General features: G+C 35.4%; 1 protein-coding gene across 1 annotated transcript; it reads left to right on the forward strand.

Moving 5' to 3' along the window:
• Nucleotides 1–2,502: 2,502 nt before the first annotated feature.
• Nucleotides 2,503–8,792, forward strand: LOC143631288 (LRR receptor-like serine/threonine-protein kinase ERECTA). The gene is made up of 26 exons (XM_077100098.1): nt 2,503–2,614; nt 2,733–2,871; nt 2,956–3,027; nt 3,127–3,198; nt 3,295–3,366; nt 3,462–3,533; nt 3,615–3,686; nt 3,778–3,849; nt 3,940–4,011; nt 4,090–4,158; nt 4,236–4,307; nt 4,383–4,454; nt 4,531–4,602; nt 4,683–4,754; nt 4,833–4,904; nt 4,997–5,068; nt 5,136–5,207; nt 5,287–5,358; nt 5,426–5,497; nt 5,574–5,645; nt 5,728–5,796; nt 6,234–6,305; nt 6,392–6,462; nt 6,558–7,034; nt 7,700–8,070; nt 8,266–8,792. The coding sequence occupies exons 1-26, from the start codon at nt 2,506–2,508 to the stop codon at nt 8,626–8,628; spliced, it is 2,964 nt and encodes a 987-aa protein (XP_076956213.1). The 5' UTR covers nt 2,503–2,505; the 3' UTR covers nt 8,629–8,792.
• Nucleotides 8,793–9,269: the final 477 nt, after the last annotated feature.

Below are 9,269 nucleotides of genomic sequence, written 5' to 3' on the forward strand. Positions count from 1 at the left end.
AAGCCCCAGATCACTGGACCACTACACCCTCTGGGGCTTGATCTTGTGCCACGTCAGCGCCTACGTAGCGTAAATATATTGAATCACTTGGGGTTGGATCAAGTCCCACTACCCTTAGCCTTAAGGGTAATGTGGCCACACCTTAACATTGGCTACACTGTGATGCAACGTTGTGGAGGAGGCAACAACATGGTAACAGATGCATGGTGTGTTTACCCACTAACATCCAATCAATTTTTTTTTTCTTTATTTACCCCACCATCATAACTAACTATTTGAAGCTAGTTAACTCGCAAAGTTGTGGTTAATAGGCGAACTAGTTAAAGCTCCACTACTTAAAAGAAAAAAAAAATGGCGTGACATTACTAACTCTTTCCCAGTTAAAGCTCCAATACATTGTTTTTGACTAAAATTTAGAGTGAAGAATGAAGATGTATAAAAAAATGTTTGTACGTAGGTTAAATGGATGTTTTATTGAATTCCGAATAAAGTGTCCCTTGCCTGCTCTGTCTACTTTTTTATTTATCACTCATTTACTCACATCCATCTTCTCTCGCAAGCATTGTCATTATCAAACCCAAACAAAGATTATTATTATTCAAAACTTTACCCACCAGACAGACAGACAGACCCCTACCCTAAACCCACAAACAAGTGAGTGATAAGTCTGAATAAAAGACTCTGCAAACATCTCATAAAAACTAAAACTTGATAGCGACTAAAGATAGGACTTAAATGTATGTCACTCCATCCTTCTTTCTCTCCCCTTCTTATATAAATGGAAATATCCTTTTCTATTATTATATTACTTTTTTATTAAAATATAAAAATTATATTCTTGTTTGACAACAACCTACTAAGTTATGTTATGTGTAGTTACATTTAAAATTACCATTCTTTATAATATATTTAGTTAAATAATAACTTTTATACATTTATCATTATTTTTTTCTCTCTTTCACTCCCAAAGTCCCACTAACTACATTTATTATCTCATCTACTCAAAATGGGACGATTTCATCATGTCGCGCTTAATCAACAAAGAGTAGGTTTTTATTTTAGTGGTGTAATGATGTTGTAGCCTAATATATATATATATATATATAGGGGATATATATTTTGAGAACTTGATGAGTTGTAAGTACTTTAAGAACTCAATTCTAGACCACACATTTAATTAAATGAGTTAGAATATGTGGATGAGATTAAAGTTGATTAAAAATGAATCAGGAGAGAGAATAAAGATTTTGGTTGATTACACAGGTTTAAACTTTTGGTACACATGTGTAAAAAGTCGATTCGGTGTGCAAAAAATTACCGTAATTTTTTGTACATTACTTACACTTACGTATTACACATGTGTAAAAAAAAATCAAAAAAGAAAAGTTGTTACGTTGAGTTCTTTCGAGTTCTTAAAACTCAAAGCGGTTCTCAAAAGAAACCAATCCTATATATATATATATATATATATATTACTCACACATATTATTATAATAATAAATCAACAAAAACATCCGGCGACAAATAGTCATCGCCCCCTCCCCCTATTCTCGCCCGGGGGGGGGGGGGAGGGTCTTTTGACTCATCGCCCTCATCTCCCCTCCAATGTCGCCCACTACAGGGCAGCCTTATAACTATACTATATAATTTACAAAACCTCCACACATATTTATAGAGAACAGACAAAGAATGCTCTAACTGATCTTAGAGTTATAATATTACTATATCTACCTCTTTTAAATGGTCGTTTCAAAAAGAACGCATTTCGATATTAAGAAAACGTATTAGTATTAGTAATGTACATGAAAAAGGAAGTAACATGGGGTGGCGTTTAAATTATGCATACGCCGTTATTGTATTTTCAATTTTTTCTAAAATCAAATTAAAGAAAACTAATTTTAAATTTCGTACATTGCGACGTGTTAAGCCACCTAAAAATTTGTGTGAAATAAATCAACGTATTTGAAAAATGTAATATCTTTACCCTTTTTTTTTATTTTCATTTTTCAATTTACAGGAAATTTTTTTTCTCCCCTTTATATATAAATGGGAAATCTTTAACCCCTTATTGTGTTTTCAACAATTTTTTTAAAAAAATTTAAAAATCATGTATGAAACTTAAAAAAATTTAAAAACAATGTATGAAACTTAAAATTAAAATAAAATGTAGAAATGGGTCCTTTTTTTCATCTCTCTTATCCTGCAAAACCCTGTCAGCAGAGAGAGAGAGAGACATATATACATACATATACATATGTATATATAGAAAGAGAGGGTGGTGAGTAAAAGTTAACAAGAGCAGCAGGGAAACATATAGCTGTAAATTGTGCAGAAGGGTTTTATAACACAGTTGCTGCTGCTGCTACTGCATAGCTAGCTACTACTATTATTGTACCTGTACCATTTCATTTTTCTTGACTTTATAGAAGAAATGCTCTGCATCACATGATGCATCTTCAAAAGATTTCATGAATCTCGCCGGAGTACGGTGGTGGGTGTCTTTTAATGGAGTCTTTAACTAGAAAGCTTCAAGCTTTAAGCATAATAATGGAGTTTCTTTTGGTTCTTCTTCTTGTTTCTTCAAGCTTCTTCCTTTTGGTCAATGCTGATGATGGTGAGTAGGGTTTCTAGTTTCTTGGTTTTAAAGATTTTCAAGAATTTAGAAACCCATTATTATATTTCATTTGACTTGTTGGTTTAATATTTTAATATATATTTTTTTAATGGTGAAGGAGGGACATTGTTGGAGATAAAAAAATCATTTAAGGATGTGAATAATGTGCTTTATGACTGGACTGACTCACCTTCTTCAGACTACTGTGTGTGGAGAGGTGTTTCTTGTGATAATGTCACCTTCAATGTGGTTGCACTGTGAGTCCAGAATCTTTTAGTAATTTTGAAAAAAAAGTTGACTTTTTTAGTCAAAATGTTGACTTTTTGGGAACCACTTTTTAGTAATCTTTCAGGTTTGAATCTTGATGGGGAGCTGTCACCAAGTATAGGAGAGCTCAAGGGTTTACTCTCCATGTACAGTTTATAAATCCTTCATTTCCATTATTATTAAATTATTATTTTGTTTTAAAAAAATAAAAGCTTTTTAATCTGGTTTTAACCATGGTTAAACAGTGATCTACGTGGAAATAGATTATCTGGTCAAATCCCAGATGAGATTGGTGATTGTAGTGCCCTTCAGAACTTGTAAGTCATCATTTAAGTAAATCAAATTTGTTTTATACTTAATACATTTTATATTGTTGTGCTTATATTATGAGGATGATTAAACTGTGTTATTAGGGATCTGTCATTTAATATGTTAACTGGAGACATTCCGTTTTCGATATCTAAGTTAAAACAGCTTGAGCTATTGTAAGTTAAATCTTCCATTTTTAACATTAATTTTTAATTATTTACTGTTGATGCATTTGTCACATTAAATGATAACAATTGTATTTGTGTTACAGAATCTTGAAAAGCAACCAATTAATCGGTCCTATCCCTTCAACCTTATCACAGATTCCTAATTTGAAGATTTTGTAAGCGTTATTCCTTCATTTATTTAGATATATCATGCAAAAGTAATCCATAAATTAATTTATAAATGGTGGATATCACAGGGACTTGGCACAAAATCAGCTAAGCGGCGAAATCCCGAGACTTATATACTGGAATGAAGTTATGCAATATCTGTAGGTGCCTAAATCTGGATGATATTATATATTGTTATATGCTAGTTATTTATACATTTCGACCATAAAAAATATGATCTTGTATAATCAGTGGATTGCGGAGTAACAATTTGGTTGGAGAGCTCTCACCCGATATCTGTCAGTTAACGGGCCTGTGGTATTTGTAAGTATTTTATTTATCTATTTTTAATTTTATTTTCGTCATATCGGTTACATTTGTATAAAGTTTTTGCTTATATATGATTTATTACAGTGATGTGAGGAACAATAGTTTAAGTGGCACGATCCCCTCAAACATTGGCAATTGCACCGTCTTCCAGGTTTTGTATGTATCCAACTCGACCTGATTAAGTTTATAAAAATATCAACCATGGTTTGTTTTGATTAAGGCTGTGTACATTAGGGACTTTTCATACAATCGATTGACTGGAGAGATACCGTTCAATATCGGCTTCCTACAAGTAGCCACTTTGTGAGTTGTTACCTTTGACTACTTTCAAATAACCACAAACTATATTCATATTGATATATGAATATATCATGTCTTAGATCACTTCAAGGGAACCAGTTATCGGGGGAGATTCCGTCTGTGATTGGACTCATGCAGGCGCTTGCGGTTTTGTAAGCGATTCTATGCTATTTTTTATATTCATAATATTAAATTAATATGTTTTACTAAGGTTGTTGGTATTGCAGGGACTTGAGTTGCAATAATTTAAGCGGGCAAATTCCCCCCATCATCGGGAACTTGACTTACACAGAAAAACTGTAAGATACTAAGAACATGTTTTGTCTTTTATATGTTGTATCAACTTCTTGAAACCGCTCTACGGTTTTGTTTTAGGTATCTCCACAATAACAAGTTGACGGGAACCATTCCTCCGGAGCTCGGGAACATGTCAAAGCTACATTACTTGTATGAAGCACTTACTGTTTTAGTATGTTTTATGCTATTAATAGTGTTTTATAAGTCGGTTGTTTTGTTTGTTTTAACAGGGAACTGAATGATAATCAGCTTACGGGTCATATTCCGCCGGAGCTCGGAAAGCTTACCGACTTATTTGACCTGTAAACTTTGCACATTTCACTTATTTCCTTAATCAAGTTTTGTTATTTCTTTGTGACATTTATTTGTTGTGATTGTAGTAATGTTGCGGGAAATAAACTCGAGGGGTATATACCGGATAATCTTAGCTCCTGCACTAACCTCAACAGCCTGTAAGTTTTTAACTTCTTATAATATTTTTTACATATTATCGCTTATGTGTTTGAAACTCGGCAATAATTGATGAATCATCTCGACTTTACAGCAATGTGCATGGAAACAAGTTAAAGGGTACCGTCCCTGCTCAACTTAAGAGGCTAGAAAGCATGACGTACTTGTAAGTACCGGTTCTTATATGGGTTTAATAATGCTCGATATTATTTTTATGAAATTTATTCGGCTAGGAATCTTTCGTCAAACAACCTTGCGGGACCCATTCCAATTGAGCTTTCTCGGATCGGTAACTTGGATACATTGTAAGTGATTCTAAACCGTTTGATGACTTTAACTTGATGGAACTGTTGGTTGTAATAACTGTTTATTTGTTTTTGCAAGGGACCTTTCAAACAATAAATTCAGTGGCTCGATCCCGTCTCCACTTGGTGACTTGGAACATCTTTTGACGCTGTAAGTTTGGTTTCTTAAATTAAGTTTGGTTAACGCATCATTATCACTTAATCACATATTTCTTTAGGAATCTGAGTCGGAACGAGTTCACCGGTTATTTACCAGCCGAGTTTGGAAACTTAAGAAGTGTCATGGTCATGTAAGTGATCATATGTTCATTCATGAGTTTTTTTGGGGCTTAAAAATATGAAAAAAGAAAAACTTCTTTTTTGCAGAGATCTTTCTTACAATCATCTCTCGGGTGTACTGCCCCAGGAGCTCGGTCAACTTCAGAATTTGTTCACGCTGTATGTTCCCACAAGAGTAACATTTTAGAATCTAGTTAACTGCTGAAAAATCACATATGTTTATTTGATTAATGATTTGCAGAAAGCTAGAAAGTAACAACTTCACGGGTGGTTTGACTTCATTGGTGAATTGCCTCAGTCTTTCAGTGCTGTAAGTTTCAGTCATAATATCAACATATTTTTGCGGGTTGGTAGTTCGAAACCCAAACACGACATGTGTATCCGTGGGTTAACAGAAACACAACCTTTTTCAGCCAATTTTTCATTTTGCATATTACTACTCAAAAACAATCATATAACATATTAAAATTATCGCTCGCTTTTCTGTTAAATTTTGACCAAAAATACCCAATCAGCCAATCAGTTTAAGTTATGCCATTAATCACTTTTTTTTAATTTATAAAAGTAAACTAGCTAAATGGGTCAACCCAAGCACGATCCGCTTAGCTGCACATGCTTTGGGTTTGACTTGAACCCGTTTAGACTTTAGACTAAACCCAAACCATGAATTTTGTATTGTGTTTTTGTTGCGTTAGAAGCATGATTTTTTGCTGACAGGTTTGGATTGATTATTTTTCATTTTTGCAGAAACGTATCGTATAATAATCTGGCTGGGGATATTCCTACCGGCAACAACTTTTCAAAATTTTCACCCGACAGGTATGATACCAAGTAACCGACACTTGTACAAGTGTATACTTTTCAACATCATAAAACCCGACTTACAACAACATTTCCCCGTGCAGTTTTCTCGCCAATCCCGGTCTTTGCAGCAGTTCCCTAAGTTCATGTCACACTTCTCGTTCCAATGAGCGAGGTTATTATTATTTAACAAGGATTACCAAAACTTATTGTCGGTTTGATAGTTTGGTTACTAAAATGCTAAGATAATAAGTGTTTTTTAATATGTAGTAACAATATCCAGAGCAGCAATACTAGGAATCGCGCTCGGTGGCTTAGTTCTACTCCTCATGATCCTCGTGGCAGTATGTCGGCCCCACCATTCAAAATCGTTCAAGGACGGGCCGTATGACAAACCCGTTCATTACTCATCACCAAAGCTTGTGATACTTCACATGAACATGGCACTTCATGTGTATGATGATATTATGAGGATGACTGAGAATTTGAGTGAGAAGTATATTATTGGTTATGGAGCATCGAGCACGGTCTACAAATGTGTTCTTAAAAACTGTCGGCCCGTTGCTATCAAGAAGTTGTATACGCATTATCCTCAGTATTTGAAGGAGTTTGAGACCGAGCTTGAAACGGTTGGGAGTATCAAGCACCGGAATCTTGTTAGTTTACAAGGGTACTCGTTATCGCCTTCCGGAAACTTGTTGTTTTATGATTATATGGAAAATGGCAGCCTCTGGGATCTCCTTCATGGTGAGTTTATTGCTAATTAGCGGTTTTCTGAGGTGGCAAGGTGGGCGTGTTTGATGGGTCAAAACGGATGCTTATTACCCATTCAACCCACTTGACTTATTTGAAATAAAACAACCCAAGATGGGCCACCTACGGGTGTAAACGAGCCAAGCTTCAAGTTTTGCTTGTGTCGAGCTTTATTTCCAAAGCTCAAGCTCGGTTCCTAAGCAGTTTGTAAAGCTTGGGATCAGCTTGTCTATTATGATTAATTAATTTGCTTACATTTATAACTATATTGTATATTTTTTAATTATAAAGTATATATTTAAGATAATATATATTATTAAGTTATATTTAGCATAATTTTATATGTAATAATAATTACAAATATAATATATTAAATAAGAGTATATAAATAACAGGCTTGTTGTGGTTCGTGAGTCAGCTTGAACTCGGACTAAATTTATTTATGTTTGTAATTATTCTTTTTTTATTTATATATATAATAGGCTCGTGAGCCAGCCCGAGCTGGATTTGTAAAACTCGGGCTCGTTTGTTGAACAAGCTTATTTTTAGGCTCGAGCTCATTTAATCTCGGCTCCAGCTTTTAGCCACCTTTAATAGCTATTTATTTGTTTTAATCATGGAAGTTTATCTCATATTCTTGAACATTTTGCGGTTTTTAGGCCCGTTAAAGAAGAAAAAGCTAGACTGGGATACGCGAATTCAGATAGCACTCGGGGCGGCTCAAGGGCTTGCATACCTTCACCACGATTGCAGTCCTCGTATAATCCACCGAGACGTGAAATCATCCAACATTCTGCTTGACAAAGATTTTGAAGCACATCTTACTGATTTTGGCATCGCTAAGAGTCTATGCACCTCGAAGACGTTCACCTCGACTTATATTATGGGGACCATTGGTTACATTGACCCTGAGTATGCCCGTACTTCCCGACTCACTGAGAAATCCGACGTCTATAGCTACGGGATTGTTCTACTTGAATTGCTTACCGGAAGAAAAGCGGTTGATAATGAATCAAACCTTCATCATCTGGTGAGTTGTTTTATCTGATCTAATGTTAAATATTAGATTAGGAATTTTATTCATGTTTAGCCCTCATGCTCGAGTATTGATGGGTCCCGTGAGTTTAGTATACATTAATGGAATGGACCATTTAGTGGATTTTAATTTGTTTGGTGAAGGGTCTATGTTTCTATTAATTTTTATTTTATTTTATTTTATTTTCAGATTTTGTCAAAGACGGCGAGCAACTTGGTCATGGAAACCGTTGACCCGGAAATATCCTCAACATGCAAAGACCTCGGGGACGTAAAGAAGATATTCCAACTCGCGCTCTTGTGCACCAAGCGACAGCCGTCCGAGAGGCCTACAATGCACGAGGTGGTTCGCATCCTGGGGAGCATACTCCCCGCACCAAAACCGAACCCTGCGGGCCCCACGGTGTTGCTCCCGTCCTCCAAGGTCTCGAGCTACATGGACGAATACGCGAACCTCAAGACGCCACATTTGGTCAACTGCTCATCCATTAGCACCTCAGATGCACAACTGTTTTTGAAATTTGGTGAGGTTATATCTCAAAACAGTGATTAAACTTTAAAGGTAGTGAAATGTCTATATTGCCCTTGGTCATATGGTAGTATTTGGTAGCAAGTATTAGAAGGTTGTAGGGATATTTTTGGGATTGTGAAAACTGGTGTAATCCATGTGCAGAAGCAGGTCTGTGTTGTACTTTTATGAAATTATTATTATTATTATGTGGGCCCATGGGATGAACATGGGTGGGCCTGGGCCTGTGTAATTAATGGGTCCGTGAATGGGGCCCAGTGGGCAGATGGCGGTGTTAATACTACTACCAAGTCACAATTTCCAATGAAAATTAACATTGGTTTTTCTCCTTATGTAAGTATGAGTAATGAGTTATGACACATGATGGGTGAGGCTGAGGCACAACAGAACAGTAAGCTTTAGTTGATGTTGATAGATAATGGTCCCTCAACAAATGGACAAACTTTTTTTTATTGTAGGTGAGGCCCAATATTTTTAATGCTACCTTGTACCTTCTTATATTCTTTTAAACTGGTTAGTTGGGTTAATCGTATTGGATTGACCTGTTAAAAGTGGGTCTTTTTATTTGTGTAAAAACACAATCCTGATATTTACACATAAAAATTGTGTATACCGGACATGACCCATTAATCTAACATGTCAAATGGGTTGATGTGTAGTAAATA

Source organism: Bidens hawaiensis, unplaced genomic scaffold, assembly GCF_021521415.1.
Source record: "Bidens hawaiensis isolate Kalapana, Puna unplaced genomic scaffold, B.hawaiensis_p1.1 tig00006055_1, whole genome shotgun sequence".
Lineage (NCBI taxonomy): Eukaryota > Viridiplantae > Streptophyta > Magnoliopsida > Asterales > Asteraceae > Bidens > Bidens hawaiensis.

Bases quoted from the DNA above. Each gene is read 5' to 3' on its own strand.
- LOC143631288 (XM_077100098.1), top strand. From the start codon at position 2,506: ATGGAGTCTTTAACTAGAAAGCTTCAAGCTTTAAGCATAATAATGGAG. The intron at 2,872-2,955 runs GTGAGTCCAGAA...ACCACTTTTTAG, and splicing joins ACCTTCAATGTGGTTGCACT to TAATCTTTCAGGTTTGAATC. The intron at 7,035-7,699 runs GTGAGTTTATTG...TGCGGTTTTTAG, and splicing joins CCTCTGGGATCTCCTTCATG to GCCCGTTAAAGAAGAAAAAG.